Genomic DNA, 24,517 nt, shown 5'->3' with positions numbered 1-24,517 from the left:
TTCTTTTCTTTTTTTTTTCCCTCTTCTGAGGTCAGACAAGTTGATTATAGGGTTTTGTGGGAAAATATACAAGGAAGAATAACTGGGAAAAACCCTGGCAAAGAAAAACCATACTGGGTGGGAGAGATGCGGGGAGCTAGCTCTACCTGATATTTAGACATTAAAGCCTGAACACTTAAAACAGAGTGGTATTGGTGTTGCTGCATAAACAATCAGGTAGACCAAAGGAACAGATGAGAAAGTCCAAAATGAGACCCAGTGTATATGAAATTTAGGATACGATAAAGATGAAAATTCCAAATCAGTTATTTTAATAGATTTTTAAATAAATGATGTTGGCTAACTGGTAGCCATTTGGAAAAATGCAAAATTGATCTCTTCCTTATGCCATATGCAGGATAAATTCCAAATATATTAGGAATTTAAATGTAAAAATAAAACTATACAAGTACCAGGAGAAAACTTGTATGGATTTCTTTGTAGTCTGGGAAAGGGGAACTTTTCCTAACCATGACTCAAAACCCAAAAGCAGTTAATTAAATTACATGAAACTTTAAAAAAAAAAAAGTGTTTCTTGGTTTAAAAAAAACCACAAAGTGAAAAGGCACTGACTAAGAAGAAATGTTTACAGCTAGATAATAGAAAGAGGGTTAATTTTCCTATTTTATAAAGCACTTTTATAAAAATCGAGAAGTAAAATATTAACACTCTCTAGGAACATGGACAAAGAATAAAATTTAAAAAGAAAAGAAAAGCTAGAATTTGAAAATTAGATGAAATACATGTACATAATTAAATATATTATGACATAATTACTTAGAAAAAAATTAGAGTGACTTCAGAACCCCATATTTGAACTAAATACCCCTAGTGGATTATATTTTAAGGACAAAAAGAACTACAAAGAAATTACAAACTTTATTCAGTGGTTTTGTTAGCATTGTAATTGCGAGATAACAAATAAGTACAGTTGACCCTTTAACAATGTGTGGGTTAGGGGTACTGATTCCACATGTGTCAAGCACAAGGCCCACGGGCCAAATCCGTCCCGCCAGGCCTTGCAATGTGGCCCGCACTGCGCTGTCATCACTGCACTCCGCTGCATTTCCATCACAATGACAGTTTATGACTGTTCAGTAAACCATTTGGCCCTCGATTTAGGCTGGATTTTAGATTTTGGCCCCCTTCTCTGATTGAGTTCGACACCCCTACCACACACAGTTGAAAATCCACGTATAACTTTTTACTCCCCCAAGCACTTAACTAATAACCTAATATTGACCAGATGACATACCAATAACATGAAAAATAGATTAATACGTATTTTGTATGTTATATGTAATATATACTGTATTCTTACAATGAAAGGATAGAGAAAAGATGTTATTATGAACAAATCACAGGGAAGAGAAAATACATGTACTGTATTTATTTTTTTGAAATGTGTTTTTATTGATTTTTAGAAAGAGGGGAAGAGAGATAGAAACATTGACAAGAGAGAGAAAAACATTGATTGACTGCCTCCCGCATACCCCCTACTTGGGATCTAGCCTGCAACCCAGGCATGTGCCCTGACCAGGAATCAAACCTGTGACCTCTTGGTGCATGGGTCAGTGCTCAACCAGTGAGCCACATTGTCTGGGCACATGTACTGTATTGAAAAAAATTGCAATAAGTGATCCACACAATTCAAATCCATGTTGTTCAAGGGTCAACTTTATGTCAGAATAAAACCTTCAGTGTAAGAGAAAAAACAAATGAATGTATAATGTTACATTTTAAATGCAAATGTCTGAATTAGTTGACATTTTATTCCTTAAATATGTAGTTATTAACTTTTTCCCCTGAAAAGACCTAGAAATAAGTGAAACCCAGGAGCAATAAATACCTCTAGCCCCCAGATTAGTGTTTCTAAATACTATTTCCTCATGAAAGGTTTCCAGGCTCTTTAAAGAAACTCCTAATTCCAAGATATGAAAGTCAAACAAATAGGATCATGTGGAAGGGCATGGTAGTCAGCTTGAAGGGACCACCAACCAAAGTAACGAATTCTAACATCAACAAGAATGACTGCAGCCCTACCTGGTTTGACTCAGTGGATAGAGCATTGGCCTGCGGACTGAAGGGTCCTGGGTTTTTGTTGTTGTTGTTGTTGTTTTTTAAATATATTTTATTGATTTTTTACAGAGAGGAAGGGAGAGAGATAGAGAGATAGAAATGTCAATGAGAGAGAAACATCCATCAGCTGCCTCCTGCACACCCCCAACTGGGGATGTGCCCGCAACCAATGTACATGCCCTTGACCGGAATCGAACCTGGGACCTCTCAGTCCGCAGACCGATGCTCTACCACTGAGCCAAACCTGTTTCGGCAGGGTCCTGGGTTTGATTCTGGTCAAGGGCACATGCCTGGGTTATGGGCTCAATCCCCAGTGGGCAGCCGATCAATGATTCTCATCATTGATGTTTCTATCTCTCTATCCCTCTCCCTTCCTCTCTGAAATCAATAAAAATATTTTAACAAAAAAGAATGCAGTGGATTGAAACCCACTGAATTTATAAAATCTGAGTTCATAGAGATAAGAGAGAGCAAGCAACCAAAAATATAAAACAAAACAAAAATATAATTATTGGCTATCCTTGGAGATACTAGGACACCAGCTCCTTCCTCTGAAAATTGGTAGTTAATGAAAAAATAAGCATTTATTCTACCTGGCCAGTGTGGACTATATTTCAGAATAACCAAATAGTTTTTGTTGATGAGGGGAAGTCCTTCTCTATTCAAGGATTCCAAGAATTCCCCTTCCTAATGTAGATAGAATGATAGAACTTAAAAACTCTCTAGTAAAATAATTGATTCAGGCAATGATTACCAGTAATATTAGTAATATGAGAAGAATTGATGAAAGGGTTTAGGGTGCCACCACCTGAACATAATTAAAAATTGAATAACCAGACATTATGTGCCTCCTACTGTGATATAATGCGAAAGATATAGCACCACTTTGAAATATTCTTGCCAAAACAGTTGATTCTGAATCTAAGACTTGAGCTCTAACATTCTAGCTTACAGAAAATGAAAGGGAGGAAGGAGGAAGGAGCAGATAGGAAACAAATGACACGACAAGGAAACAATCAGAAAAGTCCTGAATGAAGTGGGACATACTAAAGGACAACTGACTTGAGTGTCTTTCACATGCCTTTGACTGGATTGTTGACTCAATCTTTATTGTTAGACTGTGAGCTCCTAGTCTTCTTCCAAGTTCCTGGCACATGATAAATGCCAAATAATTGTTTGTTGAGTGAAGGAATGGATATGAATATGAATATGAATAAATCAGAGTTTCATTATTCTATCAGAGGGCTTGGAAAGAGATGCTTTAATTCCAGCTTTAGTCAGTAATAACTATTTCTATATTGTTTATTTTATTTAATTCTTAAAATCTTTAAAAGGTAGCCTAATGAATTGGCAACTAGTCAGATAATGAGTTATACTTTATTAATTGTACTATGTTAGACACACTATAGATTAATCTTTAAAATATATATATATTATTGATTTTTTTTTTTTTTTTTTTTTTTTTTTTTTTTTTTTTTTTTTTTACAGAGAGGAAAGGAGAGGGATAGAGAATCAGAAACATTGACGAGAGAGAAACATCGATCAGCTGCCTCCTGCATACCTCCCATGGGGATGTGTCCGCAGGCCGGCGCTCTATCCACTGAGCCAAACCGGTCAGGGCTATAGATTAATTTTAAAAAGTGAAATTTTACCCCCAAGGAACTTCAGTTCTACCCTGTTTCCCCGAAAATAAGACAGTGTCTTATATTAATTTTTGCTCCTAAAGATGCGCTAGGTCTTATTTTCAGGGGATGTCTTATTTTTCCATGAAGAAGAATATGGTACACATTTATTGTTAAATGAAAATAAAGGAAATTTATTACCTGTATACGGTACGGTAGTACGGTAGTTGTCAACACAAACCAGACAAACTGTGAATCCTACAGTATCAAGAATTTACTCATTTATTCAATGACAATCATGTCATCATCTTCTGGAACATTATCACAACAATCCAATTCCTGAATTTCCTGGTGAATTTCTTGTGACTCCATTTCTTTCAGAATCAGTGGACCAAATCTCTCATGTTTAGCCAGGGGGGGTGGGGCGCGCTTATTTTCAGGGGGATGTCTTATATTTCACTCAGAAGGAAACCTGTAAGTAGGTCTTATTTTCGGAGATGTCTTATTTTCGGGGAAACACGGTATGTGGCCAGTAAATAATAAATGTAAATATTGAACAAATACTTTTTCTCCCTCTCTTCTCTCAAACACACACACACACACACACACACACACACACACACACACTGTACCATTTGTTGTAAGACACCACTGCACTCGGACCAGCCCACACTGTACCATTTGTATTTTATAATTAAAGACCCAGGGCACAAAATTCATGCACAGGTAGGGTCCCTAAGCCTGGCCAGTGATCAGGGCTGATCTGTGGGGTGACTGGTGGGACCACAGCCAGCACCCGCCTTAGCCAGCCTGGCACTGCCCACTTGCCGGCCCCACCACCCACCGTTGCCACCAGTCGCCTCTCTCTGCAGGGCAACCTGCGGGGTGATTACGGCCCCCACTGGCACCCACCTTAGCTGTCCTGAGGCCTGCAGGATGGGGGCAGCTCCTGTGTTGAGCATCTGCCTCCTGGTGGTCAGTGTGTGTCATTCCGCCATCCAATTTGCATATTAGGCTTTTATTATATAGAATGTTTTGGCACCTTAAAATCTTTTGGTTGGGGGACAGATTGTGCCTCCCTGAGCTTGCCAATTCTTAGAGGGAGCAAAGGACACAACCAGAAACATGCCTTCGATGTGCAAACTAATGATCCTGAGCCATTCTCCACTCTCTGATCTGTGTATACCGTGAAGCAATATTCTTCTGCCTTCCTCCTATCAGGGTCGGGTCAGGCAGCTAGAGACCCCCCCTATTGTTGACATCCTGCTGAAATGATTCAAAGGAGATAGTCCTAGGGGGCAGAAGCTCCAGTAAAAGGCTTTAGTCTTGGTTTCCCCTTGCTCCTGTGTGCTCCCTCCAGACCACCAAGAGGCTTCTCCATGTGGCCCTGTGTAGAGGGCTGTGCCTCCTGTTTCTAGGACCTGTGAGTAGAATAAAGTTAGTTTCCTGAGCCTCTTCAGTGCTGCCTCCTATAGCAACACCTGACTGCCTCATAACAGGGAATTCACATGCACTCATGGCTTTGGAGACTTCTCTCTATACTATACCTACAACTCGGAATGGTTTTTACTTGCCCTTCAGACTCTATATGTCTTTCAAGGCCCAGTTAAAATGCCACTTTTTACGTGGAGTTTTCCCAGATCACGTCATTCAAACTAATTATTCTTTCCATTGAACTCACCATCAATTAGTATTTAGAACTTATTTTGTTCTTTCTCAATTTTTACAGTTAAGTCAACTTCTCCCACAACAGTGTTAACTTGTTGAGGTCAAAACAATGTTCTGTTCATCATTATGCTCCCATAGATGGATTCTTACAGTGTTGACAGAAAGTGCAGATATTCAATCAAATATGTTACAGACATAATGTCAATTGCTTCAACTGTGAGGTAAACAACACAAGAAATTATTCTTTCAGCTAGTACGGCCAGATGATGTAATGTAACCTGAATGATCATGGTACTGCTCTGGCCTAAATCCTTCTTGTTTTCTCGTGTGAACTTGCACACTCTTTTAAAAAATATATGTATTTTTATTGATTTCAGAGAAGGAGGGAGAGATAGAAACATCAATGATGAGATATGGAATTGAGCCCACAACCCAGGCAAGTGCCCTGGCTGGGAATCTAACCACTGAGCCACACCAGCCGAGCTCAGATAATTCTAACCCAATACCTTCTACTGTCACTGCACCTTACAAATATTTGAAACTCCTACCAAACAGAATAACAATCTTGCTTCCTAAAAGTGCCTTCATGCCTTTTCCCATGCTGTCCCCTCTCGTTTACCTATAAAATATCATCAGTCTTTCAAGGCCCATTTCACATGTTCCTTGCCCATCATGTTACTTCTGATCCACCCACCAGATGTTTGTGCTCCCCCATTAACATCCATTGCATCTTTTGTTTACTTTGCATTTGTGTTTCCTCCTCTCTCACACACCAGCAGACAGTTTAGAAAATGGTGAACATGAGCCAAATGGTTCTGAAATAGAGGAAATGGGGATATGGAAAGAGGACAATAGAGAAAGAAAACAAAAATTTTCCTCAGAATTCTTGTTATGAGGAAGAGAATTTTTCATTATTGGAAGCATTAAAGAAGAAACTGAATGATTACATATTGAGGATAGTATAAATTTTTTTTACTTCTCTGTATAAGTGTTAAACTAAATAAATTACTTCTGAGATTTTTTTCCAACTCAAAAATTTTTTAATTCACAAAAATTCCAAAAAATTTGAGGAGGAAACATTTTATGCTGTGGGCATATGATATTGATAAATGAAGTTTAGTGGTACCAGATACAACTTTTTCTGTAAAGTTAGTAAAAACAATTTGAAACACTTATTTGGGTTAATATTTTATGCTTTCTCCCTAAGAAATAACCTTCTAAGAGTTTTCTGTAAAGTAGCAATGATATTAATTTGAGTGGCATCTCCTTTACCTCCTTCCTCCTTGTCGAGATGCAGATAAACCATAAGATAACAAAGCTCAGGAAGAAAAGGAACCAGGCTGGAAGTGATTTGTAGGCTACATAGTTAGGTCCTTACTACTCAGAAGTGGACTATTCTGCATTTTGTGGTTTTAGCCAAGAATTAATAGTTCTAGATATTGCTGAGATCTATTTATGAAATTAAAGAAATTATTAAGTCTCTTTTGGTGTTCAATGAAAAAATTCAGAAACAAAAAGGAAAATAACCCTGGCTGGTTAGCTCAGTTTGTTAGTACATCATCCCAACATGTCAAGGTGGTGAGTTCAGACCCTAGTCAGGGCACATATGAGAATCAATCAATGAATGCATAAAAAGAGTGGAACAACAAATTGATCTCTCTCTCTCTCTTTCTCTCTCATCTCTCTCAAATATATATATATATATATATATATATATATATATATATATATATATATATATATATGTCTAAGCAACCAGCCGTCCAGTAACTATGATGCACACTGACCACCAGGGGGCAGAGGCCTGCCACATGCTTGGAAACAAGAAACAGACTGATGAATCTCAGAAAGAAGGGGATAGAGGGGAGGGCGGAAAGAGATTAACTAAAGATCTTATATGCACACTAGAGGCCCAGTGCAGATTCATGCGCTGGTGGGGTCCCTCGGCCTGGCCTGTGGGGATCAGGCTGAAGCCTGCTCTCCGACACCCCCCAGGGGTCCCAGATTGCGAGAGGGCGCAGGCCAGGGCAAGGGACCCCATTAGTGCACGCACAGGCTCTAGTAAATAAATAAAAATTTTAAAAGAAAAGAAAAATTAAAAAGGAAGACCACCCGCAACCCTGTAAACCCAAATACACTTAGGTTGCAATTTCTTTCAGACTCTTCTCTTGGCATAGATAATATGTTTGTGTGTTTGTATGTGATAAATTAGAACTATGTGACATAGTTTTTGTTCTCTGTAAAGAATCCATTATACATTTTTTACTAAGGAACTTATTTTTTTTCTAAGTATTTTGAAGTTATTTGGGTTAAAGAGGAATATAAAATTAAACAACTGAAAAATGAGCTATAAACTATTGAGGTGGGTGCTGTTTAATTCTGAGAAATTTGATAGGGAGCTATTTTCATATACAAGCAAAGATTCATAAATAGGCAGACAATTGCAGTAACATAGAAAACAGCTCCTGGAAATTTTACCTAGAAAAGTCAACCTGGGGTTATGCAAGCAAAAGACAGAGAAGCCTGTTGGCCCACGTGATATGTGCATAGTGAAGGTGGGAAATATCTGTTTTTTCCTTAGTATAAAATTCAAGGTCCCTGATCATAGAGAGAATGAAGAAGTACAGAAGGGTCATTTGGTGGAAGTAAGCTAAACATCCACTTTTCTTTTAAACGCAAGCAGAAGTTAAAGTCTTTCCATGCTTAAATGTTGTAAGTGACTGTATAATCTTGTGCTGCTTAGCCATATCTTGAAAAGCCAGTCCTGTTGGTCCATGCCACTAATCATAATTCACTTCAGAAGAATTAGAAATAATGTTTTATGATTCATAACGTATTTCACATCCCATTTAATACTAATGCCAAATCCCAATTATTTACAGAATTCTTGAAAGAAAATAATTAGTCTTTCGTACAGTTACCTTTATAAACCTAAGTGAACATGGTGGTAGTTGACCCCACACCTGTCTATCCTTGAATTATAAAATACAATCCAATAACTGTGAGACACATTGGGAACCTTGGGTTTTTGAGGGACAGGATTGTATTTGTCACACATTCCATTGTGAAATATTTCCTGACCTGGGGCCTTGACTGTACAATTGAAACCAACAATGCTATAGAGAGTCTGTAGTAGAGAAGTGAGTGTTTTTATACTCAATTTTATTTGTAACAAGTCAGATGCTGATGTCGCTGCTGTGCTCTTTCTGTTATAAATTCTACTGTGTTGAGAATTGCATGGTTGGTTAGATTGGTGCATGAGAATGATTTGGTGTTTGAAATGATGAGACGTGTCTCATCTCTTTCTCTGTGAAATTCTAATTTGTAGTGAGCGGCTGAGAATACTCAGATTTGAATTATTCTGTTTATCCAAAAAGCCACTTATTAAATAAAGATGATGTTAATAATATTTAAATCAGTGGTTTGAGTCAGCTTTGCTTTTTGGTTTGTAGACAAAAAGGGTTAGTTACTTTGGTGTTGGAACTCTCCAACTTGAAATCAATTGCTATTGCATCCAGACATGGTATTTAAGGAATAGTTTTTATCGTTATTTATCATTAAAAAGCACTAGACTTTATGTTTTTAAACTATTACTTCTTAAGTATCGGGTCTAGTAATAATAAATGTCGTTTTTAAACATTCGTTTAAAATCTTGCTTGGCATTGACTTGTATTGACATAACCTTCAAACACGTGGTATCTACAGAATGTGTGAAGTGCAATTAACAAGTTTTGCTTGAAAAAGTTTGTGTTTGCTTTGGTTTTTGTTGCAAAACTAGGGCTAAGAAGATGGCGGATGAAGAGCATATTCGGCACTGCATGCTTTACGAGTTCCAATTAGGAAGAAAAGCAAGTGAGGCTGCAAAAAACATCTGTAGTGCTCTTGGTCAAGATGCAGTTAGCACCAGAAAATGCCAGCGTTGGTTTGAGAAATTTCGCGAGGGAAATTTTTCGTTAGATGACAAGAGTGGTCGAGGCCGTGTGTCCAATTTTGATCAAGAAGCTCTTCAAGCTCTTTTGGTGCAAAATCCTCAAATTACCCAACAAGAGCTTGTGACAACTTTAAATTGTTCACAAAAAAACAATTTCCAATCAATTGCGTGCACTTGGCAAAGTCCAAAAGTTTGGAAAATGGGTTCCTCATGAGTTGACCGACAACAACCGTAATCAAAGAGTCACAATTTGCAGTTCGCTCCTCTCTCGTCAAAACCGTTTGCCGTTTTTAGAGCAAATTGTTACCGGAGATGAAAAATGGGTGCTGTATGTTAATTTAAAAAGGCGGCCTCAATGGTTGGACAAAAATGAGGCTCCGCAGCCCACGCCAAAACCTGACTTGCATGCGAAAAAAGTGATGTTGTGTGTTTGGTGGAATTTTAAAGGAATTCTTCATTATGAACTTTTACCATCTACCCAAACCATTACAAGTGCAGTGTATAGTGCCCAATTGGAAAGGTTAGGCCAACCTTTAAGAGAAAAAGAACCCGCGCTGATTAATCGGAAGGGCATAATTCTTCACCATGATAACGCACGACCGCATACTGCAAGAATCACTGCTGAAAAACTGCACCAGTTGGAATGGGAAGTTCTCCCTCAACCTGCATATTCTCCTGATATTGCCCCTTCCGATTACCATTTGTTTTGTTCTTTGCAAAACTTTCTTCTTGGAAAAAAATTTAATAATGAAGAATGCCTCAAAAATGCATTGACCGAATTTTTTGCATCAAAATCACAAGAATTTTACAACAGAGGGATTAAAATGCTTCCTGAGCATTGGGCACAAGTAGTAGAAAACAACGGCAACTATATTGTTGATTAAATTTTGTTGTATTGTTTAAATAAATTCGATTTTAAAAAGTATTAGAAAACGACATTAATTATTACTAGACCTAATATATAGATAGCCTTTAAAGTATCCAGGTATCTAAGATCTTCTAGGTCTTGCAGGCTGATACTGTTGGTAATATTTTAGAGCACTGAATGTGTAAGTAAAAAATAAATAAATAAACTTAAATTTTATTTATACTCAAATATGAAAAAGATTAAGAGATTTTTTTGTGTGTACATAAAACTCTACCCAAAAAAATAGCTACCAATTAAATAAAATAAAGAATAAGAAGGAAGGTATGTTCTTTTTTAAAAAAATAAAGCTTCTTTTATACCAAAAATAAGGTTCTTTTTTCTATTTCAGTGTAAAACCTGTTCTGAGCCAAAACAGATAACCAGTTCATCTGCCATTTATGACAACCCCAATCTCATCAAACCCATTCCAGTGAAGCCCAGTGAAAACCAGCAGCAGCGAGTACCTCCACCCAGCCAGGTACTCAGTTCTCCGTTTTTTATTCATGGTGTCTGTATAAGGTTCGTAACAAACTTTTATCCAGAGTGTAGTCAAAGCAGGAGTGCCTGGTCCTGTTTGAGGATCTTTTAGGGTAAATAAAAAATTAAAAAAAAAAAGAGAGAGATTTCAAGTTAAAGATTCTTTTATTATTAATAATTCACTCTTTCTCAAAAGGTGTTAACATTTTTACTTTTGGCATTTACCATAATCTCTTGTGGATTTGAACTCCCTACAACACATGTGTCAAACACAAGGCCCGCGGGCCAAATCCGTCCCGCCAGGCCTTGCAATGTGGCCCGCACCGCGCTGTCATCACTGCACTTCGCTGCGTTTCCATCACAATGACAGTTTATGACTGTTCAGTAAACCATTCGGCCCGCAATTTAGGCTGGATTTTAGATTTTGGCCCCTTCTCTGATTGAGTTCGACACCCCTACCCTACAGGATAATGTGTTTTTTATTTTTTATTTTATTTTTTTAAAATATATTTTATTCATTTTTTACAGAGAGGAAGGGAGAGAGAGAGAGAGCTAGAAACATCGATGAGAAAGAAACATCAACCAGCTGCCTCATGCACACCCCCCACTGGGGATGTGCCTGCAACCAAGGTACATGCTCTTGACCGGAATCGAACCCTGGACCTTTCAGTCCGCAGACCGACGCTCTACCACTGACCCAAACAGGTTTCAGCGATAATGTGTTTTTTAAAAAACAACAACAAACTAATAACATCACTAGAGTTAACAGGAATATTACCCAAGAGGCCCATGTTCTGCGGAGGTTGATGGTTGGTTTCCCAAAGCAGCCAGAACAACAAAATTCAGTTTAACATTTCTGAACACTTCCTTTGTACCAGGTTTAATGCTAGGCCACTGTTAATACAGAATGGGATTCCTGTCCTAAGAAATGGTATAAAAGTCCGTTTTAGACCTGATGATTTGCCATTGTATTTGCATCTAATTATGATAGCAGTTTTTGAAAGAATCCTATATAATAAAAACCTAATATGCAGATTGACCAATCGCTGGAACAACTCAACTGGTTATTACAGCGTGCACTGTCCACCAAGGGGGCATACGATCTATGCAGGATGTGCCCCCAGCCCGTAGGCCCCAGGGTGGGGTACCCCTGATCACCCTGCCAGCTGCCCCACAGATTGGCCCTGATCACTGACCATACAGGAATTTTGTGCACTGGGCCTCTAGTATATACATATATTAATATATATTTCAGAATAGTAAAGCATTAACAAAATTGCTAATCTACAAGTCCTGTTATTTTTTTTTTAAGATTTTTTAAAATTGATTTTTAGGGAGTGAGAAAAGAAAGGGGGAGAGAGAGAAATATCATTAGCTACCTCCTGCATACACCCCCCATCAGGGATTGAGCTCATAAGCCATCATGTGCCCTGACTGAGAATCAAACAGGCAGCCTTTTGGGCATGGGATGATACCCAAGCTACTGAGCCACATGGGCCAGGGTACAGTCCCATTTTTTATTGTAAATATAATGTGGCTGTTTCCATTTCTAGGAGTTATGCCTCATTAACGGTTTTGGGTGTTTTGTTTTTTCAAGGAATTGGTTTAAATTAATTTTAAAAATAAAATGGAACCAAAAGACACAAAGATAAGCTAATGAAAGTCTCATATTGAATTTTTTTTAAAAAATAAGTTTTTTCTAATTATCTTTTGCTTTCTTTTATTGTTTGCTTTTCATGGAAATTTGTTATTTTAATAGAGAAGTGAGAATATGTTGATTTAAGAATGAAGCTCCTTTTTTCTTAGCCTAATAATACAGAAAGCAACAGAAAGAGGCAGAGATGATATATAGCAGGAAGGAAGCAACTTTGTAACTGGCAGGGCCAAGGTAGATTTTATGATTTGATGGTTTTTTAAAGCTACTAATATATAGTTGTCAACAATAATAGTTTGTACCAATTTAATGTGAACGGGAATCCTCAATTTGGGGTTCAATGAAGAAGGAAACTTTATTCAATGTAAAATAGCTCAATTGTGGTACAGCGTGGCTGTGAGGCAGCCCTGGGCCAGGCAGCACTGGGCACAGAGCTGGACAACTCTGCTCTACTCTGTGCCCATTTGCTCTTTCTGTGCTGGTCTACTCTGCTCCTGTAAGACATCTTCAAGAATTCAGGTCAGCCGGGAAACAGTCTTGAGTCTCCCACAGAAAGAGAAGAATGTGCTCCTAGAGCCAGAGGGGAGCTGGCTTATGTAGACAGAAGTCTCCGTCCCTGGTCCCTAATTGCTCTTTCCTTTACATGAGGACTCCAAATCCTTGAAATTTGATTGGTCCAAAAGCACCAATAGTGCCACTCTGGTTGGTCAGAACTACATAGCTCTGATTGGATGGGGAAAGCCTCCATCCCATTGGTTAAAATAGGATTCCAGGAGCTCCTTTATAAGGGCTGGTTCAGATGGCAGAAACAGAGTGCAGGCTTCCCCATAAAGTGCAGTTTGTGTTAGAGGTCCCTGTGCAGAAATGGCTTGTAGGCTCCTTCTAAAAAAATTTTGAGCCCTGTTAGCTACATAGGAGTTATCTTTCTTCTCAGAGTTCACAGAGTTGAAAGGATCAAGTTAGACTAACTGACATGTTTCCTCTCACCCTAAATTTTTATAATTGTGTGAAAAGCTATCAGAAATTCTGAAATCTTCATATTCCTGTGTATTCTCAGTATCTTATACTTTGCAGGGTTAGATCTTCCTATTGAAGAGATTATTTACTTTCTGGTGTATATAATTCTGTACCATAGTGGTTCCCAATATGTGAACCCCAGGCTCACATTCCTATTTCATCATTCAACAGATATTAAAATATAACAGCTATCTTAGAAGTAGTAGGAAAGAATGCTGTGAAAATTATTGGCTTAAGGTTTCAATTTTGTGACGTTTACTATAATTAAGTTTTTTATACTCTCTAATTAATCCTTTATAAATAAAAGAAACCATTGATTAGGTGAATTGTGATTCATAGCCCCATATAACCAAATTGTATGTAGATCCATTTTCAGACATTTTTATTTTTTCAGGCCTTAGACCCTGAACCCCAACACTTGTCCTTGACAGCACTTTTTGGGAAGCAGGACAAAGCTACATGTCAGGAAACTGTGGGGCCTCCACAGACACTCCACCAGCAGCAGCAAGAGAAACTTCCAATTCGGCAGGGGGTTATCCGTTCCCTGTCCTATGAGGAACCCAAAGGACACTCACCCCCCATGGAGAAGCAGCTATGTCCAGCCATTCAGAAACTCCTGGTCAGGAGTGCAGACCTTCACCCACTGTCAGAGCTGCCTGAAAACCAGCCCTACAAAAATGGCAGCGAGCCTCCTGCTGGGGAGGATTTTACTGGACCTGCCCACCTGGGGTCTCCCCAGAGCTTTGGGACGTCCCATCGAGTCCACGGTGCTTCCAGAACTCAAACCCTGCTAGAGAAGCTCCAGAGCACCCCGGCGGCCGTGAACAAGTACGACCCTGGTGCACCAGCACCTGCTGGCCCAGCAGCCCTGAACTTCACAGCCCTCTCCGCGGCCACCCCTGCCGCTCCCGTAAAGGCGGTGGCTCAGCCGCCACTGGTACATTTCAATGGCTCCCTTCCACCCCAGGCACTAGGACATCAGGCTCATGAAAAAGATCAGTCCTCGTGCCCAAGACAAATGCTCGCCCTTACTGGCAGTCAGACTAGTGGTTCTGGAGTGATCTCCCCTCAAGAGTTACTGCAAAAGCTTCAGCTTGTGCAGCAGGAGCAGCAGCTGCACACATCTAACCGCCCAGCCTTGGCAGCGAAGTTTCCTCTGCTAACTCAGAGCTCTGGAGCAGGGAAGCCCTGGGAACCCTGGGTTGACAAGACATCCAGCACGGAAAAGCAGATTCCCCTTTTCCAGGTAAGTATCCCCTGGGTCGGGGTCATTACTGTGAAGCGGTGAAATGCAGAGTCCTCTTCTGTGCTGTAGGGACATGTCTGTCCTGAACAGTGTTGCAAAGCCAATTCTATGCATCGTATGTCACCTTAACTTCCTGCTGGAAAGAGAGTCTGATTTGCTTAGCAATCTAGGAGCTTCCCTCCTTTCAGATACTTTATTTGTAGAGTTAAATCTTCACAGTTTGTCAGGCGTGAAGACATGGATGTGGGAAAGAACATAGACATGGAAAGGGATCCTAATCTTCATTCTGGGATATGAAATGTCTGACCTCTTTTATTTTAGTCTAAGTAATTGTTGCTTATTCATTTAATTAGTAAATATCTCTGAGCACTGCTCCCTCCCAGGCACTGTGCTTCACACGGGTGCAGAGTGGTGAGAAGCACAGATGCTGCCTCTGCAGAGCCCACAGGCCTGGGGCCGGAGTCAATGGGAGAAACGTGCCATCACTCTGCAAAGGCCGGCCTGTTCTAGTTTACACCCTCTGCATAGCTTAATGAAGATGGAGAGAGGGATAAATATGTCATGTACACCTTCCCCCCCCACACACACACATTTCCAGAGAGGGGAAAATATTGTAGTTTTTAGAAGTTGTTTATCCTTTAAGGAAGATGATCTCTATGTTCATCAGTAGCTTAGAACAGAGAAAACCACAAGCTGTTCCATTGCCCATGGGTAACATCTGGAGATTGGGCTATTTTCTCATTTGGATTGGTACAAATTCATTGAAAATGCAATAGGTTTAAAAATTAGGAAGTTCTCCTTATTACATATCTCATCATTGGTTGTTTGTCATGTCTTGGCAAGTAGACAACAAAACCTTCCACTCTTTCGAAACCAGGATCATAAGCATGGAGCGTAAGTGTGTCTGTGTGGCGCTGAGTCAGAGAGCTTGTGTTTACTTTTTATAAAATCTCAAAGCTGAGGACCTATTTCTATGGAAACAGTATTTGTCACTCATCCTCATTATAATATAATCCTGTCCCGTTTTCTCTTTGATGGTTTAGTTTGGACACTAGGAAAATTGGGGTTGATAGTTAGACATAAACGTCTGCACACAGTTCTCTTGGCTTTGCAGTGCTCACAGGCATGGAGCCGAGAGGAAAGCGCACACTGTCAGCTTCGCGGTGCTGACATCCTCCTTCGGAGCCTCCGCCTCAGCCCCTCTCAGAACAGCAGTGGGATAGGAAACAGCCTGCCTTCCTCAGGGCTGACTTCTGCCCAAAAAAATACCAAGGGAGTGATTAAAAAATCACAGCAGCTTCCTGATCACTGGCCTTTACACCTCTCCTCATGTTCTTACGGAGTTTTAGGCTGATGATAACATTTTCTCACCTGAGTTAGAAACAGGGAGGGCTGTAGGCATCAGTGAAACAGGGATCTAAGTGTCACTGGCATAACTGCAAAAGCTGTTGGAAGACTTGGTGTTATGTTTGTTACCCAAGGGAGGTAGATAGACTTGCCCAGACAGACAAGTCACTGGCAGTGCTGGCATGGCCAGCCCCAGGACCTGCTCCTGCCTCTGGAGCACGGAGAAGCAGGAAGTGTGTGCTCTCTGCAGGCAGGCACATCCCATGGGGATGGACCCGGGAATCATGCCTCCCTCCTGGTGAGAAATGGGTGAGGAGGACCACTCGCAGCGGTTCCTCCATAGAAAAATGGAGTGGAAATGTGTGTGCCTCCAACAACTCATGCATGCTGTTGGAACTGTAGGCCAGAGCAGTAGACAGCTAGCCTGAGGAAAAGGCCAGCAGTCCTAAATGCATGTTGCCAAGTGATGACAATAAAGCAGAAAATAAAGTGTTGCTCAGAGGCCAAGCACTCCCTGCAGAGGGAACAACAGTCAGCAGAGCGGCCTGAGCGGAGCTGCTGGGGAAGGACGAGGGCAATATGCGGGGAACTGGACCGGAATCAGCTCTCCTTGAGCTTTTCCTGTCTAGTGAAATTTTGAACAATTTGGATTTAAGTTCACCGATATCCACTCTTGCAAGCGAGTGGCCTCTTTGTCTCTGTACCCATTGTATCAGTGAGTTGCTGCTTACACCTGCCCTCTTTGTATGTATTTGGTACGAGCAGGTCATCTCGCCTCAGTGCATCTCTGCCACAGTTGCTTCTTCTCTGCTCATGAGCCCCATGGTGTTCACACAACCTACCTGTAGCCCATCAAAGGAGAGGGACAGCCGGCTCTTGTCCCTGGGAAGCCAGGAACCAGCTGCCGCCTCCACCAGCCTCTTCCTGCCTCTGAAGCACCCAGAGCCCTCCGTGCTCAGCCCACTGACCAAGCTGCAGCTCCAGGAAGCACTGCTGTTCCTCATCCAGGTAGGAAGGCCACGTCTCTCTTCTTACCTTTGCCAGTCCTGCTTGCCTGACAGTTGCCACTCTGAGATAAGGCCTCCGTTAGCGAGTGCCTAAGTAGTACTGCCCAGGAATAAGAGAGCGATGTAAGAATTCTCCCTCATCCACTTGGCTGGGTGAGATTCAGAATACTAACTGCAGATTTAGGTGACTTGACACCTTAAGGATTTTGTAATTTGGAGGAGGACTGACTAAGTCCTCCAGTCTGTCACCTGTCAGAAAAGAAGGACTAGATGCTGCTGCGGGTACCCAAACTGAGAGCTCACCTCTGGGAGTAGAAGTGATGCTGCCTGCACAAGTACGGTGCTTAGCGGAGAGTTCAAGCAGACTGTTGAACAAGGAGCCAGCAGGTAGAGGAGCAAGTAATGGCTGTGATATTAGGGCTATTTTACAGATAATTTCGAAGCCTGCTAATTAGGACAGGATAGAGTGATGGGACTTCTTTGGCAGCCATGAGTTTGTCTTTATGAGATAATAACAGCTGACACCCAGAGCTGTGTCAGTCACTGTTACAATGTTTACTTTCATTAAGTCATCGAGTCCTTATACAGCAACACTATCATTTTTCCATTTTAGAGACAAGGAAACTGAGGTCACACAGCTAGTAAATAGCAGAGCTGAGCTCCAACCCCAGGCTGGCTCCAGAGCGCTGCTTCCCGCTGCCCGCAGTGGGGGCTGCAGCAGTAATGCGGCCTCTGGGCTGTCTGCCCAGCAAAGCACAGCCACAGATAAGTGGCAGGCCTTGAACAGGGGATGCTTTTCCCAGACGTCACACACTTCAGCTAACATCTTTAGGTACTTTTCGTTAGACAGTCTTTAAGAAAACTTTTGTGATATTTGGCTTAAGCTTCAGAGATGGCTTTTAGAGAGCAGGCTAGCACTTTTGCAGCTGTCTCATCTTAAGAAGAAAATGGTCTCTATTAGTAAAAACATTTTTTTAAGGTGACGTATTTTAGAGAGAATGGAAGGAATTGGGCTAGAAAGTGGAAGACTATCTGTTCAAGAGAGGTAACAAATGATCATACTGTACTTTACTAGGTCACAAATATCAGGATGCCAATGGTTTCCTCCTTTTAAAGCCATTTATGATAAGTTCATGTGGACTTAGATAGACCATCTGAGAACAATAAATTGAAAATATTTAAATTTTAAAGTTTCATATTTCTTTTGGCTCATTCCATTTAATCACGTTGTTCCAAAGATCTCTGTGCAGGGGCCAAGACTGAAGCCTAGAGCAGTCCCTGTACAGTGTTAGGCGTTACTTCCTCCACTCTCTGCGTTCATCATACTTTTCCCACGTTTTAGACATACTTTCCTTGTGAGCTGTTTGAAGTCACTAAGCAGTTTGTTTTTAGTGTTTGCCTATTGGTAGGACACAGTAGGGACTTTGCAGTCAGTTGCTAAGAAAAATAGGGATATGTAGCTCTCCTTGCGTGAGAATAATGCTAACTCTGTGTGTGGGTGCCAAGAGGGAATGTGCAATGTGGGTGACTTGCTAAAGCTTTAAAGGATTTGGGTGGAAAGCAAAAGTCTCCATAATTAAAAACAAAACCACTGATTAGACCCATGGTTCTCCACCAGCCCTTAGCCAGGCAGAAGAGCCCAGTGACTGCCGGTCTAACTGCTGTCCACTTGCCAAGGCCAGAAACTTTCCATAGCCAACGGAGAATTACACCGGCTTTGCTATACCAATGATGCACATTGCAAGTAAAATCTTAACTCATTCCAAAAACAAAGTATCTGCTAGCAATCTCCTAACCAAATGTTGAGAACCACTGACCTGGATCAAGTCCTTCCTATCCAGCCAACAAACCCAGGCTCCTCATGAGTGAGCCTTGTTCATACACACATAGCTGGGCAGCCTGGCTGTGATGTGTGTAACATACTGACCATGGAAAAACCACAGCGGACTCATCTAACCTGGCTTCAGCCCCACTTACCATGCAATGTGCAGTTTACAGCTGCCAGCTGGTAGACAGACAAGGAGATGAGCATCTTGGGCTCAACAGGCCAGCTTCGAGACGGGGGAGCCTTTTGTTCCTGCCCACCAATCACAGTCCTTTGGGTCTTTTGGTTTTGTTTTCCAGAATGACGACAACTTCTTAAACATAATCTACGAAGCTTATCTCTTCAACATGACACAAGCAGCCATGAAAAAGACTATGTGAAAGCAAAACATTTAAAAACTGATTCTCAAGGTCCTCCAGCTCAAGGTTTTTTCCTGTTAAGTGTTGTTACCTTAAATGTTCCTGCCTTTTTTAAAAAGTATGTGTAATATGAAGTAAAATGTTTCCAACTTTTTTCCAGTCAAGCTTTAAAAAAAAAAATTTAAAAAATACATGCTTCAGTACACCTGGCAACTAAGGATTCAGTGGGTAGAAAAAGTGCTTAGCTCATATCACACAGTAAATGCCAAGCTTAATTTTTTTTCTTACTTTGGGCCATTTCTAGAAGAATTAGCCTCTCCATAGAGTGGGCTGTTCTGGAAACGTGGTTTCTTTTTTTAATAGTTCTGGTTATACTGTGAACAGAGAGAATGTATAATGTTCCTATTGCTGAGCTCCGCGTGCTGCAGTGTACCCACCACAAGGTGGCAGTGTCACCCCACAGACTGACCTGCACAGCTCTTACCCAGCCTTTGGATTTAATGCTGGTTTGCTTGAACCAAACAAAATAAACCTTTCTTCTTTAAAAGTCCAGTTGGCATGTTTTTCCCGGGCCTTTGAAGGGAAATTATTTCTAAAGATATTATAGATATTTTCTAGAGGGCAGTTGTTCTCTAGGAGTCCACAAATAGCCCAAGTTTCTAGCAACACCTCATTTATCCCAGCTCATGCTATTTCTTTTGGACCCAACCAGCAGAGTATGCCCACCTATGTTTCAAGATGAACATTTTACCATTTTTAGAAAATCATGCTGCGAAGAAGGTCACAGAGGATTTTAAAGCTTTTTCTTAACCTCTGAGGATGGATAGTGGATGGTTCAGAGCATAATGATAAGAATTCTCCAAGCTATGTAGCAGACTAATCTCTATGTTCAGAGTTTAGCTCAATCTTGGGTAGAGTCAGAAGAACCCTTGCCAGGGAAGGCCTGGGAACAACTCCCTGCTGAGTAATCGTAATAAATAAAACTTTGCAGTTCTATCGCCCTTTTTATTCTGGATCCTAAAAAGATCTCTGGATGACTGCACAGAAGGCAGGTTCTATTCTCATTTTATAGGTCATAAAAGAAGGCATGGGGCCGAAACCGGTTTGGCTCAATGGATAGAGCGTCAGCTTGGGGACTGAAGGGGTCCGGGTTCGATTCCAGTCAAGGGCATGTACCTTGGTTGCGGGCATATCCCCAGTAGGGGGTGTGCAAGAGGCAGCTGATCGATGATTCTCTCTCATCGATGTTTCTAACTCTCTATCTCTCTTCCTTCCTCTCTGTACAAAATCAATAAAATATATTATAAAAAAAAAAAAAGAGGCATGGGGAAGGTAGGTGCTGAGACCGGGGCTCTGGCTTTAGACCTTTATTTAGGCCATCAAGCAAAGGGTTTATCACAAGACCACCTCCCCACTTCCGCAGGAGGGTACTTCCGAGGAAAAGAGGTGGGTGGAAAGACTCTTTAAAAAAAAATGTTTTTATTGACTTCAGAGAGAGGAAGGGAGAGAAAGAGAGGGATAAAAACATCAATGATGAGAATAATCGATTGCATCAGCTGCCTCCTGTATGCCCCCTATTGGAGATCTAGCCCACAACCCGGGCATGTGTCCTTACTAGGAATCAAACCATGAGCTCCTGGTCAACACTCAACTACTGAGCTACACTGACCAGCAAGGCAGTGACTCTTACTGAAACCTGTTAGGTGCCATGCTCAAGGTGGAGGAGTCTACTGTCATGCTATATTTGGGAAGGGATGGTTTCTTTTGTCTCTTTGATTTATCCTACAACCACTAACATAGTGGAAAACCCATGTGATATTCTAACAAAAGACTTTGGATTGGTAACTGCTTATATAATCCTATATAATATCCTATATAATAAAGAGGTAATATGCAAATTGACCATCATGCCCTCACAAGATGGTTGTCTACGACCAGGTTGGCAGGGGGGTTAGTGAGGGACGAACAAGCAGGCTGTGTGGGGCAACCAGGCTGGTGGGGGAGAGGGGGCAGTAAGGGGTGACCAGGCCAGCAGGGGGGCAGTTGGAAGCGACCAGGCTGGCAGAGAGGGGGTATTTGGGGGTGACCTGGCCAGCGGGGGGGAGAGAGGGGCAGTTAGGAGCAATCAGGCCAGCACTCAGAGGCAGTGAGGGGTGATCAGGTCAGTGGGGGCAGTGGCAGTTAGGGGCAACCAGGTAGGCAGGCAGGTAAGCGATTAGGAACCAGTGGTCCAGGATTGTGAGAGGAATGTCCAACTGCCAGTTTAGGCCTGATCCCCAGGATTGGTCCTAAACTGGCAGTCAGACATCCCCTGAGGGGTACTGGATTTGAGGGGGTTCAGGCTGGGTTGAGGGGGATCTTCCCCCCATGCACAAATTTCTAGCACCAGGCCTCTAGTATCTTAATATTCTTCTAGGGCAAGAAGAGAAACAAAATCAATGACTGCTCACTTCAGCAATACATACAGTAAATGTGGAACAAAGTCAGTGATATACTCAACTGCTGGCCAATCTTTTTTAAAAAAACATCTCTTTTATTTTTATTACATGTTAAGAGTTGTTAAGGAGAAATTAATTCCATTTTAAATATTTCTAGTATATTTGTGGTAGGAAATGGCTAATTACATGAAATATGTTTTTACCTCAGCATTAAAGAAAATTTAAAAAATATCAATTGCAGCAGTTAATGAGAAAGATGTGTGTGGTGTGAAAGCCATGAACCCCAGCCCAGCACAGTCCAACCGCACTGCAGGCCTCACTCAGGCCTTTGTAGGTCAATACCACAGCCATACGTTTTGAAAATAAGAAATTCTCCATCCTTTACTGAAGTGATACACTTTAAAAGTGATAGGCCCAATTCATTTGGACCAAAGACTAAGCCACCTCTTAAAGGACATTTGGTGGGGAGAAACCAAGGTGGCGGCATAGGTAAACACCTAACTGCAGCCTCACACAACCATTTAAAAAAAAAAATACAACTAAAATACAAAATGGACTTACCCAGAACTACAGGAAAGTCAACTGACTAGAAATTATACAATGAGAAGGAAAGAGAAAACCGGAAGGAAAAATCAGAGGAGCTGTAAAAGCCCAAGGTACAGAGACACTGTGTGCACAGGGAGAGGACGGAGCCAGAGAGGACGGGGAGGCTGAGTGCCTGGCAGGCGTTCCCTAGCGGGAAGGAGATAAAAACTCCGGACTGTGCTGAACCCAGTTCCGACAGCACTGAACCCCAGTTCTAGGCGAGACCCTGGGGACCCAGACACGTAAGGAGGGAGTCTGGCCGGAAACTCAGGGGAGGGGCGAAAGGAAGTCCCAGAGGCGTGCACATTGCACGCAGAGACTGTGCCACTGGATTGCCCTAGCGGGAAGGAGACAAAAGCTCCAGACTGCTCTGAATCCCATTTCCAACCCCACTTCCAACTGAACTGAACCCCAGTTCCGGGCTCATTGGGGGAGAGCCTAGACTGTCTGGTAGCGGGCGAAACTCGAGGGCACCTTTCTCTCGGAGGTGCTTGCAGCGAGTACCAAAGGACACTGAGGAACACTGAGACTCAGGAACCTCATAGGGCGGGGCTGATGGAAGCCAAGGCTGTAGGCTCCACCCTGAAACTCCCCGCCCTATCCAAGCTGAACACAGAGACTTTTAAGGCTACCAACTCAGGGAAGCTGCGAAAATGCCGAGACAAGGAAACAGATCACAAACAAAAGAAATGGAGGACAAAAAGCAACTGGATATAGAGTTCAAAACCACTCTTATAAGGTTTTTCAAGAATTTCCTAGAAAAGGCCAATAAAATAAACGAGACCTATGAGGATATGAAAAGGGATCAACTAGAAATAATAAGGGATCAACTAGAAATAAAGAATATATTGTCTGAAATAAAAAATATTATACAGAGTCCTAAAAACAGAATGGAAGATCGCAAGAATCAAGTCAAAGATTTGGAACATAAAGAGCCAGAAGACACTCCTCTGCAGAAGCAAGAAGACAAGAGAATCCTGAAAGTTGAAGATATTGTAAGAAACCTCTGGGACAACTTCAAAAGAACCAACATCAGAATTATGGGGGGCCCAGAAGAAGAGAGAGAGCAAGATACTGAAAACATACTGGAAGAAATAGTGACAGAAAACTTCCCCCATCTGGTGAAAGAATTAGACTTACAAGTCCAGGAAGTGCACAGAACCCCAAACAAAAGGAATCCAAAGAGGACCACACCAAGGCACATCAGAATTAAAATCCCAAGAGCAAAAGACAGAGAATATTAAAAGCAGCAAGAGCAAAGCAGGTAGTTACCTATAAAGGAGCACCCATATGATTGTCAGCTGATTTCTCAACAGAAACCATGCAGGCCAGACGAGAATGGCAAGAAATATTCAAGGTGGTGAATAACAAGAACCTACAGCCAAAAATACTCTACCTAACAAAGCTATTACTCAGAATCAAAGGCCAGATAAAGAGCTTCACTAATAAAAAAAAAAGCTAAAGGAGTTCATCACCGCCAAACCAGAATTATATGAATTGCTGAAAGGGGTTTTTTAGGAAGAGAAAGAAAATAAAGATAAAAATTATGAACAACAAATAAGTAACTATCAACAAGTGAATCTAAAAACCAAGGAAATTAAAAAATCTGATGAACAATATTAACTGGTGAATATAATAGAATCAGAGGTATGGTAGGGGAGTGAACTGATGATTCCCAGGAAAAAGGGGAGTGGGGAATGTGGGAAGAGACTAAACATAAACTGTGCACCTATGGATGAGGACAGTGGGGGGTGGGGAAAGGGTAGAGGGGGGGGGGAACCTGATGAAGGGGAGCAATGGAGGGGGGGAAAATGAGGAACATTTGTAATAATATGAACAATAAAAATTTATTTTTTTAAAAATGTCTTAAAAAAAGACATTTGATGATGGGTGCTTATTCTTTATATGGTGATGCAGATAAGAGCTTCTTTGTACAGGAGCTTTCTATAGAGAGTGCAGGAAATGGATTAAGGTTAACTAAGGCACCCCAAATTAGACTTCATATATAAAGTAACTTTTCTTTTCCCAAAATCTGAGACCATTGTGGACCCTGCCCTGAGGTGTCACTGGCTCTAGGCAGCGGTTTTAAGCTCATTGAATGTCAGGTGGAGCCCTGTTGCTAAGGGCAGCAGGGGATTTCAGCCTTGTGAAGTCACAGAAGTCCTGCTGGTGTGGGGGCAGGACACACAGCTTTTGTCAGACAAACTTGCCTTCAGTTCCTGGGTAGGTGAACTTTGGGGACTGTTTTGTCATTTGTAGAATGAAAGCCATGCTCACTCATAGGGTCCTTAGGAGGATTGAGTAGGAGCCCCATCT

General features: G+C 41.4%; 1 protein-coding gene across 5 annotated transcripts in view; it reads left to right on the top strand.

Annotated features, from left to right (window-relative positions):
• Window positions 1–19,312, top strand: part of DCP1B (decapping mRNA 1B) — a 56,580-nt gene extending 37,268 nt beyond the window's left edge. For 3 of the 5 annotated variants that reach the window (XM_045588439.1, XM_045588440.1, XM_045588441.1), the window contains 4 exons: window positions 10,596–10,724; window positions 13,789–14,640; window positions 16,753–16,995; window positions 18,613–19,183. In XM_045588439.1, the coding sequence (XP_045444395.1) occupies window positions 10,596–10,724; window positions 13,789–14,640; window positions 16,753–16,995; window positions 18,613–18,726 (1,338 nt within the window). In that variant the 3' untranslated portion in view covers window positions 18,727–19,183. Of the gene's footprint in view, window positions 1–10,595; window positions 10,725–13,788; window positions 14,641–16,752; window positions 16,996–18,612 lie in introns of all 5 variants that reach the window. The other 2 variants (XM_036457710.2, XM_045588442.1) reach the window with 2 other exon arrangements.
• The last annotated feature ends 5,205 nt before the right edge of the window (window positions 19,313–24,517 follow it).

The sequence above is a fragment of the Pipistrellus kuhlii genome, unplaced genomic scaffold (assembly GCF_014108245.1).
Source record: "Pipistrellus kuhlii isolate mPipKuh1 unplaced genomic scaffold, mPipKuh1.p scaffold_m20_p_3, whole genome shotgun sequence".
Taxonomy (NCBI): domain Eukaryota; kingdom Metazoa; phylum Chordata; class Mammalia; order Chiroptera; family Vespertilionidae; genus Pipistrellus; species Pipistrellus kuhlii.
The sequence above is the reverse complement of the archived record's forward strand: the minus strand, read 5'-3'. Positions and strand labels throughout refer to the sequence as shown.